Here is a 17,016-nt window from a genome sequence, read left to right as displayed (position 1 = left end):
GACCTTAGCATGCATGGCATAATAAAATTTTAAAAGTCTAGTAAATTTCCAAAACAATTCCATTAAAATCTAAAATCCAAATAACAATGTAACATAAATAAGATAACCCGAAAATCCAAATCTAAAGATGAAATGATAAATAAAATAAACCCAAAATACAAAAAACAATTTAGGGATTTTAATTTGAGGAATTTGGATTACGATTTAACCATCGGTTCTCTAACCTGACAATTTGGCACTGTTCCATCAGTTTAACCTATGTCAATTCGGTCTAACTACTATAACTGGATTTAGGATATACTAGGACCGGATAAGGGTCTATTTGGACTGGCCGGTCCGATCTAGGTTTTAAAACAATGGTATAATAACTTTTTATATAGATTAATTAATTTATGTATATGATGTGATTAAGATAATTAAAAATTGAAATAGATTACATAACCTTCATAATTAACTACGTAATAAAAATATTAAGTAGATATTCGTAAAGGAATGAAAAGATGAGGAGAAAGTAAAGAAAAAGATGAAAAATAAATTAATAGGCGACATGAAAATGATATCAGTTCCAACTAAATAAAACATAAAACAAGCACCATCTGTTCCCAAGCCATTGCCAGAAAACCATAAGAAATAAACGTTCATGGACAACCTAAGCACAATCCAAATTCCATTTCTAACCACTCTTGTTTCTCAAATTTTCAGTAAACGAACAAATATCCTGAACCCACTAACAGAATTAGGATGCTTGGTGAAAGCACAAGAGCAATATTACCTAGAGAACAGATGAGAAGAAGAAACCATCTCAATCAAGTCCATCTCTTTCTTTCCATATTGAAGGGCCTGATGATTATCTCCCTGGAAGTACTCCATGGTCGTGTAACTATTGTAGCCATAATCAACGGGAGATGAAGAAATGTTGGCTCCGTTCAACAGATGAGACAAGCCAAGATCAGAATACAGGTGGGTAGTGTGAGTGTCTTGCACTTGAAGGCCATTAAGGGATATGTTTTGGTTTAGAGTGGAAGAGAAACCACATTGATAATCAGCAACGTCGGTGAGTTGTTGATGATCAGAAGAATCGAAACCTGATGAGGAAATCATTAGATTCTTGGTTCCATCATATTGAATGGAGGATTGATTGTAACAGTTGTTGGCAAAGAAGTTTTGCATGAAGACTAGTTCTTCATCATATGTTTCAGTAATCAGTGGTGGAGAATCATTGGTGGTGGTTTCAGATAAGTCCGGAAGACAGTAATTGAAATACGTTGAGGGGTCTTCCGATACGGTGGAGCTAGCTGGGGTGGCGGCAGCGGTAATGATGGTGTGTGTGGTGTTGATTAGATTTATCTTGCTTCTTATGTAGTCTTGAAGCACAGAAGATTGAGGCTTTGAATTTGAAGCCTTTTGCTTTTGTGTTTGTTTGTTTTTTCTCCTTGAATTCTGCCTTCTTTTTGTGGCATTCCAGTGGTTTTTTATGGCATTTTCAGTTCTTCCAGGAATGCACTTAGCAATCTCCGCCCATCGATTCCCAACTTTGCCATGAGCTTCAACTAACAATCTCTCTTCTTCTTCACTCCAGCTCTCTTTCTGAATCAAGAAATAAAAACACACCAAATTAAAGAAGCAAAAAAATGCATACAATAATAATTAAGACTAAAGCTCTAGCCTTAAGGTATGAACGTTGACACTAATTGACAGAGATTAAAACAAAACCCTAGACACTTAATTTTCAAAAGATGCTACTTCAAATACAGCTTTCTATATAAATATACAGGAAAACTACCTATGATTTGTTCGTGGGAAGAATTATTTTTCAAATAAATCTAAACCCTAGTTCTAGAAATGAAATATCTGAAATATATGATCAAAGGTTTCTCATTCTTAAAGAAAAATATCTGAAATTATGTGATCTCTTACGTTAATTGAATATATAATCTAGGGTTTGATTATATACTTATATAATACACTTGAAATTGACAATAAAATATCTGAAAATCTAAATAAAATTTTATTCTTTTAATTAACAGAAATGATAATTGAGAAATTAGAAACAAACCTTAATATCAGGGCGCAAATGATTGTGCCATCTCTCACGACACTGCTTTCCCGCTCTACCAACCATCTTCTCAGCTATTTGAGCCCATTTTCGTACTCCATATTGCTTCACCAACTTTATCAGTTTCCTACAGACAAATCAACGAAACCCTAACACAGTTTAGCTTCAACTCAAGTACCGAAACCAAAGATGATAAAGAAATTATATAGAACCAGTTTTCCGTAGAATATCACCTGTCTTCTTCATCAGTCCATTGCCCCTTGATCAAAGCTTGAGAAGATCCTTTCTTAGCCTTTTTCACAGTCCCTTTAGAACTACTCTTTGGTGCAACTTTTGTTTCTTCTTTCGAATGCACGTTAAGGTTTCTACCATATGAACTGTTTATTAGAGCACTCTCACCATCAACAAAGCTCAACTCTTGGATGTTTGGCCACAAAACTTCACCTCCATAACCACTAATTGCACCACTAAATGAAGAAAAAGTACCACCACCAGTCAATCCATTCGGTGTTGTTTCTTTGTTTCTCGCATTGTTTTGTGGCTGCTGCTCGGAATTGGAATGACAGCTTTGACCCCATAAAAACCTGTCTATGGCTGTTAATGAAGGAGTGGATCGATATATGAGAGGCTTATTGCTTTGTAAACTTTCGTACCCAAACCCACCTCCCCTTCCTCCTGGTTCCATGACAGGAGCTTGAAGAAGATTAAAATTAATAAGAAAAGAAAGGACTAATATTAAAGGCGTTGAAATATGCTTGAATTTTGGGAGAGCTTTAAGTGATAATTTTTCTTTCTTCTTCCCTACTTGCAAGAAAACTCCACAACAGAAGCTAAACATAAAGCTTGTCCCAAGCCTTGTAAAGTGCCACATGGCATCATAGCCGTCCATCTGGAGATGAATCCAACGGCTGAGAATTGTCCGTAGCTGTAACTCCTGAGCTTCCTCCCTCGGACAAAAGTAAATACGAAGGGAGATATTAGTGGGTTCGTTATTAAGCTCATGATAAATAATAATTTTTATTAAAATTCCAAAAATATTAAAGAAAATTAGAAAGTGTTCTTTGATCATGTTTAAAAGACGATTTGACCCTTACTAAGTAAAATTGACAAAGGGTAGAATTTGTCCTGTAATTAATTAATTAAAATTGGAAGTTGAAAAATTCCAAATTATGGGGTGCCCAATTCATTTAATAACAATTATTGGGGTGATGAAATTCAGGAGAATTCCAAGCCCTGGTTTTAACTGCTTTAATGGCTACCAAATAAGGCATATTGCTTACGTGTCTCTCTCTCTCTCTAATTTATATATACCACGTGTACAAATTAGGATTTAGTTTGCTACATCTTTGCAATTGTGTTGACTCAGTGATTGACCAATTGACCAAAGTTGACTTGCCAAGTATTGGTGTCAAAATCCCATGTCGTTAGGAGGTGAGGGTCTTAGGCTCCGTTTCGTTCATTATTCTGATAGTTTTTAGAATAATATTTTAAAAAAAGTTAAATTGGGTGGGTATTACGATGTAGGATTTAGAAATTAACAAAAATACCGCTGATGTTTGTTTATTTACTAAACACCCTTATAATAAAATATTAAAAGTTAATAAAAACACCTCTAACCCACCTATTAAATACGGACAGCCGGCCACCACCGTCGGAGAGTGGCCGAAGTGTTTTTGCAATTTCTAAAAAAAATATTTGGGGGTGTTTAGTTAAATTAACAAATTTATGGAGGTTTAAAAGAAATTAAAAAATATATAATAATATTTTGAAAATAATGACATTTTACTGTTTAACTTTATAGAGAATACTAATAATAGTATTTCCAATAGCGTAACAAACAAAGCCTAGTTACTGATATATCCTCACAACCCAGAGGTGTCTTTTCAACACAAAATCCTACGGACTTTAAAGCCCAAAACAAACAATACTTCTAGAAACTTACTTACCATTTGTTTGGATCCGACGTACACCGACACCGAGATTCAAATAAGACTTTCTTGTTGACAATTTGTAAATTGTAGCACGAATGGTGAAATAATTTAATAATTTTGATTATTAGAAAAATAATAATAATAATATTAAAAACATTCAAAATTTGACCTTAGAGATGATCTCATAAATTATAGTACGTGTTGCGGACAGTCTTTTAATCACTTAAATGCATGCCTTTAACGAATCAACTATCTATAATAAAACTTTTGCTGAACGGTTACCAAAGTTAAATGGTAATATATTAATTGTGCATGTTTTACTTCATTTTTTAGGCACAATTTGGGTAATTAGGTCCAATGTTTTAGCCTTTTACTAGCTAAGTGGGTTGTATTTCTAGGCCCAAACAGCTTCTTTTCAGCGTTATTCGATAATCGATACAAAGATTATGTAGGAATTTCTGTCTTTTGGAATATTCGGAAAGTGCCAAAGCCTATATCGCCAATCTGTGCTCGGTGATATGAAAAATGCTAAATGAAATGGTGTTTAGGGGAGCAAAAAATAATCCAATACAGGTAGTTCAACAAGTTAAAATGCTAAACGGGGAAGTCGAATTACGCAAGCCAACTTTAAATATGATTGAGCACCCAAATTCCACCTTCTTCTGTAATAATTGGATTGGTCGAGTGGTAAAAGGCTTGGAACTTAGGGGTTTGCTCGCCTATGGTTTCAAGTTCGAATCATAAGAATGGTTGCTAAAATTGTTGGTCATGGATCGCAGGGTTTACCCTATTTTAAAAACCTTATTCGAGATCAGATGACTAGTCGAAATGCACATAAGCTCGCTTGAACACCCTCAATAACCCAAAAAAAAAAAAAAAAAAAAATGTGTGCTAGCAACTAGGCAAACATCCAAATTTTTTGCTACAATACTCCTTGTAGTAGAGGGGTTAGCTTTTAGGGAAGCTATAGCTTTGGGTTGCAATATGGGTTTGAATAAGGCCTTGCTAGAAACATACTGTTTAGATTGTCTGTGCTAACTCGCACATACCTCAACTAATTCCTTAGACTATGAAATTATCGGTTAGGTAAGAACTCTAATAATTACCCTATAAGCGATCAAGTGAATCAAACTCAAGACCAATGGTAACAAATCAGGTTAACAAAGTCCATATTTAAAAAAAACTGGAAATGTCGGTAGAAGACATGTACAAATACAAATATTAAACACAATCTAATAGGTAGAAGAAAGAATAAAAATCGGAAGTAATAAATGCGGGTAGGCATTGTATAAAAATATATGATCTTAAAGGGAACTATAACCCATAGGGTGCGTTTGGTTCATGGAATGTTGAATTACTGAAATCTTATGTTACCTTGAAGATTATTAGGAATCTTTAGAAAAATGTGTTTGGTTAATTAGTGGATATGTTATATTAATATGTTTGGTTAGGGGGAATAAATTGGTACCTATATTATTTAAATTACTTAATGCCCTCTTTTTTAATATTACTATGATATTATTTTATTATTAATTTTTGAATAATTTTTTTAACCCCCAATATTTCAGATTTAGCTAAAACCCCCCGTTTATATAAAACTTTAATTTATAACAAAATCACCCCCACCCCTGCCGCCACCGCAAATCACTGTTGGAAGTCTCCAAAATTCACCGTGAGTAGCTCACCGTGACCATGAGGCTCCAATATGGTAGTTTTCGACCATATTGATGGCCGAAAATGGCCATGTCCATGGTCGTAAACTGCCAAATCTGACCTAATATGACCGAAAATGGTCATATTGAAGCCTCTCGGAGCCTCCCAACGAATCTTGGCCATTTTTAGGGACTCCGACAACTTTTCGGCCGCGTTTCATGGTGGTTGGTCTGCTATCGGTGGTGGTGACTGGGTGGCGACGGCGACGGTGACGGTGGTCTGTAATTTGTTTTAAATATAAAGATATTATTGTCAAAAAACTTAATTAAACAAAAGTAAAATTGAAATGGTATATTAATGTAAATTTATTTTAAAACATGGGCATTATTATTCAAAACTTTTGTTGATAACGGATATAATTGTAACAAAAATAAGATTACTTCGATAATCTTACAATACCTAAGAAAATAGAGGTAATCAGATTACCTCAAATATTACCACAATAAACTATTAATAATATAAAATTACTAAAATTTTATATTATTTATAATCAAATATAATAATAAAGTAATATAAATTGGCATAACCCAATAATCTTCGCTAGCTCCAATCAAACGCCGCCTGAGAGATTTGGTGCAGGAGTCTTGATAATTTGAAAAACTTGGATACATCATACATTGCACCAATCCAAACACATAATAAAAAACATTTGAGAGACAGAGAGGACAGGTGGGTAGTGATGGCGATGGGTGAGAGTGAAGAGAGCCATAGCAGTAGCTTGGTTTCACCGTCTCTTCACGTGACAAATCGTCATTTCGCTGTTGGCCCGACTCAATCCCCAGACCGAGACTGTAAAATTCTGCATTAGGACTCCCATGTCCATGCGTTCACTAATGCTTCTTTCTTCCTTCATTTATACGCATATGCACAAATGAAGCAAAATAAATAGATTACCAATTAGATTGCAGCGCATGCTTTCGATTGTTTTCTAGAACTAGAAAAAGGGGATTTAGGTTTGATCTTGAATCTGTCTGTGGGTTCAGCTTTATCTTTATACGTATATTTTTTTTCTGGGTATTTCATCCAAACAAAGGAAAAGAGATAAAAGAGGCATGAAAAACACGAGGATGTTTGCCGAATTTTATATTTGATTTCTACGAAATATTAACAAAAGTTTAATTACAATTTTGGAATATGATTGTGTCACCAAAAAACTGTGCGAAGGAAAAAAGCAAAAACCCAGCTAGCAAACACCGGCCACTCCCACTGATGCAACTTGCATATTCCAAGAGGCACCTCCAGTGGCAGTGGCAGAGACAAACACAATACGCCAGTCTTAACACAAATTGCCCCCACCACGGTCACGTCACGTGCAACCCTGTTCCCAAACACCCACTACTATTACTCTCCTAGATATTTCCCAAAACTAATTTTTAAAAAACTCTTCTTTCTCTCAAATTTTTTTTTTGTGTGCATATTTTTATTGTTCTTTAGAAACTCCCGGAAAATAACCGGAGAGGGTAGTGATATGCTTTGGTTGGTTGTACTTTTGTTGTGTATGTGTTTTGAGATTTTTTTTTTTTTTTTTTTTTTTTCACGTGACAGGATTAAGCTTCTTCTTGAGTGGCATCTGGAGAGTCGAGAGGGAAACACGTGTCCTCCGCACCAGTGTTCCATAAAAAGTGGGCGTAATTAGCCGCGTAGTAGGAGTTTGTTGGGTCAGCAGCAATGGCTTCCAGGAACGTCTCTTCAGCTGCCCATAAATCCTTCCTTGCTTTCCATAAAAAGCTTGCGTATTTGTTAAATGCCTCTGCATCTGCATCAGCTGGCTCCACCCCAATTGCTCTCTTGAAATACTCCTCCGCTCTGGAAATCACAAACAAACAAATCAACATCTTGTCTTAATTACAGATTAACTAACGGGTGGTGATCAAATAGTTTAAACAAACCAAAGTCAACAAAGGGTTTTTCACTGGTCTAAGGTAGGTGAAATGAACAAGATATTTCTTGTGAAAACGTGGGAAGTCACGCCTAAAGGTGTGATAGCGTGAAGAAGAAGAGCTTTACACCACTGATTTCGCTATCACTTTTTAGAAAACACCAACCCAAATATGAACAAACGACAAGTTTAATAAAACGAAGAGATATTCGCGACTGTAAAGTATCAAGATTCGAATGGCTACCGCTGAAATTTAATTAATTAATTAGATAAATAAAAGAAGAGACTTATACCTGTCGTAGTCATGAGCAACGAGGTAGAGAAATTGAGCATAATTGGCGAGAAGAAGAGGGCTGTGGGGCTCTCTTTGCAAGCTTATTTGATAAAGGAGCTCTGTTTTGAAATAATCTGCGTACTCATCAGATTCAATGTTGGCCTTGATTGGTGAAACGAATCTTTGCATGGTCTCATGATCGAGAGACTCGTCTCCTCTTACTGAAGCTTGCATTTGAGAAGCTTCGTCAAGAATTGAATTCCACAAATTCATCTCTTCTTCTTTAACTAATTGCTCTGACACCGACTCTGCCTCTCTAGTCGTCCCAAGAGATGACAACTGTGAAGCACCGTCAGGCACAATTGTTCTAAAATGGTCAATCCGGTCAAACCCTCCATCCCCATCTGTGCCGCTAGCCACCGGCCGGATTTTCCCGCCACCGCCATTGTTATTTCCTCCAATTGACGTGGCTTTCCCACTTGAGGAAGACACTGTAAAGCTCTTAATCGATGAAGAACCAGAATTTAAATTCCTGTTTTCCTCAACCTCAATCACCGAAGCAACTTCAGTTGTTGGTGGAGAAACTGAAACTGCGAGTGCAGGGTTACTAGCCATTGAATATACTGTAAAATTCGCTAAAAGTATCATAACATACACCATTAAAGTTGGTGTATGAGAGAACACTTGTTGAAACAACCACACAAAAGAAGCGTGCATCTCTCTTTGAACCCTTACAAGAATCCCTTGTAAATCTTCGTAATACAGAATCTCTCTCATATGTAAAGTGAAGCTATGAAGCTCTCGGATTATAAACACCATGGATGAAAACGCTTTTTTAACTGAAGAATAGGCTGATTCTCCTGCTTCTATAAACCCGTCTTGCCATTTTAACTTTCTCTTTATCATTCTTAGCGATATCGGAAGGTCCACACTGTTAGCCTTCCGTTCAATACTCTCTGGTGGTTCATGGGCTTGCCATGAAGGATCTACGCCGTTACTGTTATCATCACTGTCGCCGTTTTCATCCCCGTCATCTTGGAACCGGAAGGCGTCCAAGCTGGCACTGTAAGTTCTTCTTAGTACGGTGAGTTGTGGTTTTGATTGTGGGTACTCGTAAGACTGGGACCTGCGGAGCTTCGTTAATTTTGCTCCGAAGAGAGATGATCGGTCAAGTCTCTGCACGTACCGGCACACCAGAGCTGAACCGTCGTGACGGCGTCGTTTCGCAGAAGGTGAAGAGACCGCTGAAGCTAGTGTTTGAGAAGACGATGAAGAGTGAGGAACAATCGGTTGTGACCAATGCAAACATGTGCTCGCTACTTTTATTCCCATCCCTCTAAAGATAAGATGAGAAAAATTGAATCAAAATTTTCTCTTTTGACAAACAGGAATCTGAATAACTTTTTCAACTCAGATCCATGAAAAAGTATTCTACTTTGCTCCCCTTTCACCTGAAAATGAACAAACAAATAAACAAAATGAACAAATGACAAAATTTTCAAACGAACTCGTTCCCTTCCACCACCATTTTCCCAAAAAGTAGGAAGTTTAAAAAATCAGTTCTGGTTTCCCAGATCGAGACCGGCTAAACCAGCACGACAACCGAAAAATCGAAGGTAGATCCGAGAAAATGAAAAATTCAAGAAAGATTACGCGGCAACACTTACGTTTGATTTAAACGTTGTTCAATGTTAACTCTCGCTTTCTCCGATCAAGATCCGGCGAAGAGTTCCAGTGAAGACTCGAAGCGAAGTACAAAGTACAAACCGTAACTTCGCTTTATCAATTCAGGAACACAAGAGCCCTACGAGTCTTATATATAAACCGAAAAATTGTTTTTTAAAATTTAAAAAAAAAAAAAATATCAGAATCTAACTTAAACTCAGAATAAAAGAAATGGAAAATAATACCGTATATAAATACAGTAAAAGACGGGGAGTTCCGGTCTAGTTAACAGAGAACTATAAGTGTGTTTAGTTTGGGGGTCCGGGTCAGTAGCCGGTTACAATGGAAACTACTTTCTGTGATATTTTACTCCAAGGCGGCTAATTTCACGGACCCAAGTGGATCTGATCTGGCCGCTTAGAATGCGCCACGTGTTGACACCGACCACCAGCTACAGCTAGTATTAAAATGTGGTTAGTGTTAAGACGAAACCGTGAGTCACACACCGACTCTGTTTGTTGAATGGTTGAAACGTGCCAGTTAAGACTGTATTTATTTAGCAAGTACAGTATTTTGTTAATGGCGGTGTAGCTTAATACGTAAAAATGGACTATTCTTGTTCAGTAATGTTAACGTAATTCTACTTGAGCTTTACTTTGACCTTAATTCAGTCGCTTTTCAACTAAAATGTCAGAACTACCCTTCCTTAATACCAAAGACTAAAGATAATTATTCTTTAACATAATTAGTTAATTACACTTAAAATATAAATTATTGAATAACTTATTAAAATTTGTTACGTGTTGCACTTACCCTAACCAAATTACGTGATTTAGATTTTATTTATAACAAAAATTGAATTGAATTTCACATTTTTATTATAAGAAAAGTAAATATAGATGTGTTGCATAACCACCACTAGATATCCTGATGGTAAAAGAATAAATGAATATCTAAAATAGTTTCTCAAGTTTGAATCCCTTTAATGATAAAAGAGTAAGAGAAGGATCTGATATGGTCTTTTGAATTCGAGTCTCCACCGCCTCTAATAAGGGTATTCATTGGAGCTGATAAATCTAGTGTTTTAGGGATTAGTTGAGGTGTGTACAAACTGGCTTGAATACCCTCAATTATAAAAGTGACCGGACATCTGTTCATAAAAGAAATATAGATGTGTCAGGAAAATGATTTGTGTTGTCTCTAACTAAATTATATTAATCAAATTACAGCTAAGCAATGTGAGTTTATTATATGGGTTATTTTTAATGTTTGAATTAAACAAAGTTATTATATACAAATAATAAAAAAGGAATTTCTATATATGTTTAGTCTTCTTTCTAATTATCATAAGCAAGATAGATTATAGAAATTGCTTTAATTAAATGAAAGGAAAATAAATCGAGGGTGTAATGGTAAATGCGTATCTCAAGTGCTAATATTTTTATATTTTTAATAATTTATCCGGAAGATGACAGGAATATGGAAAAATATCTGTTTGTAGCGAAAGGGTAGCGGTGAGAATTCGACGGTCCAAAATGACAGCACAGGGAGCCAGCTTGCTTTATGAAACGAGAAACGACTGCTGATGGTGACACCAGTCGAGATGAACGGTTGATAAATAAGAGAAATGAACGGTGATGGTGACTCCAGTGGACATGTACGGTTCATATTAACTGATTGAGATCTTTTTCAACGGCCGATATTTTTTCTATCACATTATTGTCTTTTCTGTTTTCTTATTATTGGCGAGAGAGATTCTAATAATTATCTTCAAAGAAAAAATTGACAAAGAATACCACAAGTCGTGTGCAAGTTGCATTAAGATGATCCAAGTTGCATTAATATGATTATATTGTGTTTAATAGTTTAATTTTTATTTACCAATAATTATGGTCCGTTTGTTGTAATTAAAAAAAAAAAAAAGTAACAGTTGTGAAATAATAACAAAGTATGATTTAAAAATTAACAAAAATACTTATCTTCGTTTGTTAATTTGTTAAACATCTTGTAATAAAAACTTTAAAAATTATAAAAACACTCTTATCCACATATTAAGTACCAGCAGTCGGTCACCCTTCAACCCATATCGGTGCACGACCAACTGATCTGGTCGGTTATGCATTGAAATGACATTTTCCAATCAGATTCACTGTGGATTTGGTTATTGACGGTCAGATTTAGTTGCATTTGATCGTCAACGACCACCATATCTTAACCATCGTTGATGACTAGCTACGGCAAAAAATCTTGCCATCAACAGCCAAATCTTTGGTTATAGATTTGACATTTTTCGACCAAATCTACGATGGATCTGGCTACAAAAGACAATATCGGTGCACTGCCGACCAGATACAGTCGCTAGAACGCTATTATACCAGATCCTGACCAACTTCTGGCAGTGGTGGCCGAAATTTGACAAACGTGGGTGTGTAGGGGTGTTTTTGTCAATTTCTAAACTTTTTATTTAGTTAAATTAACAAACCTAGGGATTTAAAAGTAATTGAATAAAATATAATATAATTTTCAAAACAGGGAAACAAACGTGTATTTTTAGAATTATAAGAATATGATAGTATAAAAATATTAAAACGAACGGAGCCTATAATGTTAATACTAATTTTTCATATTATCATAATATAATATAATTATGATAATGTGATCGGATGACAATCCCTTTTATCATCGAGGTTAACTATATCTAAAGTTCAGTTGCGAGAAAGATACCTATCATATTTTTGGACCATGCTGAACACGGACAGAAAATTTTGTTGCCGTGTCCGCTTGGGGCTCTCTTTTGAGTAAGAAAATATCTCATAATCACGTTATCAGTCTTATGTATAAATTCACTTGGTTGGACAATTGTGTACGAATACCTCTTTTGTAAGAAAAAAAAAATATTAGGTAAAAATATTTGTTGAGATAATGAAAGGTTGTGTTTGGATTGCTTTAAACATTATTAAAAGCATTTTTCTTTATACTTTTGTCAAAGTGATTTTCTTTTATCGGCTTAAAGTATATCTTTAGTACCAATGTTTTTAACACTCTGTAAGATTATCAAATACTCTTTTTGATTGTAGAAAGTGCTTCTTGTTTATTTATTTATATATTTTATATATATACAAGAAATATACGTATAATTGTAATCCATGTCAAATAAAAATAAAAATCTAAACCTTTTATTAGAATCCACTCGAATTTCGTATAAATATTGTCATAAAAAACAAAAACAAATACAAATAAGTATTAAATTTAATAAAATATGCGAAAATAAAAAAAATATTATACGCGTATAAATATATAAATTTATGATATAATCAACGTGATGCGCGTGAGAATTTAGACTTTTGGTATTAGTATGAGGGGGTTTACATATTCAATGGATGGTGTGCTATTAGTAGTGAGGGTGGTGAAAGTTGTAGGCCCATACAAAAGGTTAGTAGTGAGAAAGATACTTATCATATTTTTTGACCATATCGAACGTTGACAAAAAATCTTGTTGCCGTGCCCGCTTGGGGCTCTCTTTTGAGTAGGGAAATAACTCATAATCACGTTATCAGTCTTGTGTATAAAACAAATACAAATAAGTATTAAATTTAATAAAATATGTGAAAATAAAAAAAATATTATACACGTATAAATATATAAATTTATGATATAATCAATGTGATGCACGTGAGAATTTAGACTTTTGGTATGTTATTAGTAGTGAGGGAGGTCAAAGCTGTAGGCCCATACAAAGGGCCCAATCAAACTAAAAGGCGAGGTTCGTTCGTCGCTGTTTCAACACACGACAATCATTCCACACCAACAATTGATAGACAGGCTGGCGCACCATAAGTGAATCTGTTCCTCCACTCTCTTTCTTCTCTCTGGACTCGAGAATTGATGGCAGATTTTTTTTTCACCTCCCAATGGCGTAAGCGTATCTCTTTGTTTTTCTTATATTCATTTAGATAGTACTGATCCCGTATCAAATTCAGTGCCTGTTCTTAAACTCAAATCGCCACCCTCTTCTGTCTTCAATTTTTTTTCCTCTAATTAATTTCCAATTGATGTTGTTGATACTTAATTTTAGACACCAACTATTTGTATGTATAAAGTATTAAAAAAGTCTTAAAAATTACACATAATGGATTCATGAGATTTGAATATGGTGTTGAAATTATATATGTTGCAGAAACATAAATAATATACTGACAAGAAAGATTTTTATAGTGGTTCGGATGCTTAAAGCAACTCCTATATCCATTGTTATTTTATTATTCTATGATTATTTCTATGATATTGCCCGTAAGACATATAAAAACGAAGAAATATTTTGCTTACAGAAAGAAAGAATGAAGCTCAAATCTATGCCTAGCTCTCATATGTCCAACCCCCCATTTTTGTGAAGAGAAATGTTCATTTATACACTTTTTAGGTCAATGTAATGAATGTTTTTGCAAGTTGCCCTGATATGTGGGGATCACTTCTTAATCTTTATCAACTTTATTTTGATAAAGTTGAGACAGGTGTGCAGTCCTCATCCATTCATAGATGAAACTTGAATTTGTTGGGTTGATGACAGCCGTATCCCTTCTGTCTTGGGGCGACGTGGCAACTTCTGAACAGTACAAAGCCTTCCTAAACTTTGATTGATTGGTGCTGACATCAATGCGATTTTTTAGACACAACAGATGTGATTGACTCAATAGAAAATTTTTACACCCTTCTTCCTATGATGTGTTTGTGTTTGAAGTTTTTTGCCCTACTTCGATATATAGTTTTCTCTCAAATAATTAACTCACACGTAGTCTACCACAGTGGAAATTTGTTCTTTATCGAGATAAATGAATAGAATCAAATCTAGAAATATTAATACAAATTTGACGACGTTATTTAAACGTTGTTGACCATACAACGACTGAAAAAAAAAAAAATTGTACCACTTCAGAGCTTTATGATGATGCAATGGGAAAAAGCTTAGAAATTGCTCCGATGCAATGTTTTTTCGTTAGGCCTAGTAACACGATATTGACATTATAGTTGTCTTACACTTTATAGTTTATACCAACGTTAGGATATATTACTTTTAATTTCCTGCAAGCAGTGGAATTTGAACCTTAAAATCCTGTTTGACATTTAAGAGAGGCAAGCATGCATGCGTATGATAAATCAGTCACAGTGGGGAAAATAGTCACCCCCACTAAAACGCGGATCGCTAACACTAAACAAATAATGTCAAACAAAAAAGACTCGCAGAAAGAAAAAAAATGCCAATTTAGATGCGTATAACAGAGAAAATAATGAGAAGAAAACAACCAATAATTATCAAGAAATGGGAACAGAAAAGAGAAAGAAACATGCATCATGGAGTGATGAGAATGTGGTGGAGCAAGTTAATGTTTAGCTTTTCTTTTTCTCTCTCACTGTTAGGTGGGATAATTTGAGAGAAAGTGAAACGAACAAGATCATGTTGAAGAGACAAGAATTGGGCCATGGCGAAATAAAGACTGCGAGCTTAAACTTTTCACACTGTGAATCACGATTTCTGGTGATCTATATATATCTAGAAGTGGCCAGTAAGCAATAACTTTAAGTTCAAGAAATTGAATTATCATGTGATGAATATGTCGTATTGCAGATGGATGGCTAGCTCTTCTTGCTACTGTGCATTATTTTATCCTTATTGAAATCAATTCTCATAAATGTTGGAAAGAAATGGAGACATATGACAAAAGGTGAAGAAACAGAACCACGTGGCATGCAATGCGGTTTTCCTAGGGTTTTGTATCAACATCATGTGGAGCTGAATCTGGTACGAGACAGCAGCAAAAAGTATAAAGAACCCATTAGGGTTTTGCCTTTTCTTTTTTATACGAAGTGGAATCCAACCAGTCACTCTAAAGGAAGGAACGAAACCGAGTAAAGAAATTTAGTAAATGGAAGCCATGAGACTTAGAAGATGCTAAAATACTGGGAAAAATGTTGTAAGCACACAGTACAGTGAGCATATTAATAGCCGTTTAATTAGATCGTTAATCTAGGGACTGGGGAGTCGTTGCACATGCCACTTACGCATAATTAGTATTAATAAGGTACTTAACCCTATTTAATTTGGGAAAGCTTCAAGGGACGACTTTCTTTTCTTTGAATTTAATTAACATAATGAAACTTTTTTTAGAATACAGTATACATTAATATCGAATTATAGACACTAGTGAATAATGACATTGTTGTGCGAGGATGCGCGGTCAGTTCGGAGCAAGAAGTAGCTCGAGGCGAATAGTGGAGCGACGATTAGATTGGAGCAAGCTGTTGAGTAGTTATTCTCCAAATCATGGATTGTATTATCTCCTAAAATCAAGGAGAAGATCATGAGAACACTCTATAATTTCAGCCGAATAATTATGTTACGAATCATGAGATTAACTCTCGAAAATGATGCCATTGTCCCTAAAATTTCTCTTGTACCCGATGCAATTTCATAGTATAAAAACCCCTAAAATCATAGTAAAACGGTTGGAAAATCTTGAGAGGAGAGATCATTTTATTGTAAGGCAAAAACACTTTAGGCTTGATTTGAACTAGCAGAACCATTTTAAAAATCGTCTTTGATTATTTTTCTTTGCAATTTAACTTATTTCTTGTTGATTACTCACATCTTACTCAATCCCTCCAAGGTCAATTAGGTATTGCGGATTATTGTGGATTTTCGTAACAACATATATCAATAACTATTAAATAGTAAGACTAAATTAAGTGAAAAAGGTTTTGTTTGAGACAAACAAACCAAAACGATTTGGAAGAACGAGCTGGAGTTTGAGAAAATCTTTAATCATTCACTTGTTTTTTTAATTGATATGGTGTTGTAGAGAAGAGATGGAAGATTGGAAGGATTCGTGTAGCTAGACTCGATTGTTGGCATTAAGAGAACAGCCAAAACAAGAAGGAAAACGCCGTGAGGGACCTCTAATTCACATGGGCTAAGATCGGACAGAGACATGTAGACGCCAAGGCCACGCCAGTCTTCTTATCTTCTCATCTTCTCTCTTTCTCTCCCACTCACTTAATTAATAAAAAAATGCTTTGATTTTGATCTCTATCTTTCTGTCCCTCTCATATTTCTTCTTATCCTTCTCCTTCCCACTCTAAATTACCAATGTACTTTCTACTTACACCCACAACTTGCCATTAATTAGAAAACAAATTGATGAAAGTCTCTTAAATAATATACTGTGTTTCATGCATGAAGAAGAGGATATTTTGGGGAGGTTGAGAAACAGTGAAAATGTCTAAGAGGGGTGGTCCTTTTCGACATAGAAATTAATGGTCATTTTCACCGACTGAAACAAGTCAGTGTAGACGGGCCAGCTCTTGTTTTTGATTGGTTTCTTTGAGTGATTATACGCCACCGAGTTTAGAGTTGTTTGGCCATTCAAATCCATACAGAATCTATAGATATCGCCAACTCATGCGAGCCAGTTTATGAGTTTTTGGAGTAGTTGATGTGCTTACA

General features: G+C 35.1%; 2 protein-coding genes across 2 annotated transcripts in view; both read right to left on the bottom strand.

Annotated features, from left to right (window-relative positions):
* Positions 1-2,741, bottom strand: part of LOC116141238 (transcription factor MYB64-like) — a 3,595-nt gene extending 854 nt beyond the window's left edge. Inside the window, exons 1-3 of the mRNA XM_031426755.1 lie at positions 2,290-2,741; positions 2,057-2,183; positions 799-1,587 (exon numbers count right to left, since the gene is read on the bottom strand). Of these exons, the coding sequence (XP_031282615.1) occupies positions 799-1,587; positions 2,057-2,183; positions 2,290-2,741 (1,368 nt within the window). The remainder of the gene's footprint in view (positions 1-798; positions 1,588-2,056; positions 2,184-2,289) is intronic.
* Positions 2,742-7,203: 4,462 nt separating this feature from the next.
* Positions 7,204-9,658, bottom strand: LOC116141234. Its single transcript, XM_031426752.1, has 2 exons — positions 7,873-9,658; positions 7,204-7,506 (listed from the first exon to the last, which is right to left on the bottom strand). Exons 1-2 carry the CDS (start codon positions 9,183-9,185, stop codon positions 7,248-7,250), a joined length of 1,572 nt encoding a protein of 523 aa, XP_031282612.1. The 5' UTR covers positions 9,186-9,658; the 3' UTR covers positions 7,204-7,247.
* Between the last annotated feature and the right edge of the window lie 7,358 nt (positions 9,659-17,016).

Source organism: Pistacia vera, unplaced genomic scaffold, assembly GCF_008641045.1.
Source record: "Pistacia vera cultivar Batoury unplaced genomic scaffold, PisVer_v2 Contig396, whole genome shotgun sequence".
NCBI classification, from domain to species: domain Eukaryota; kingdom Viridiplantae; phylum Streptophyta; class Magnoliopsida; order Sapindales; family Anacardiaceae; genus Pistacia; species Pistacia vera.
The sequence above is the reverse complement of the archived record's forward strand: the minus strand, read 5'-3'. Positions and strand labels throughout refer to the sequence as shown.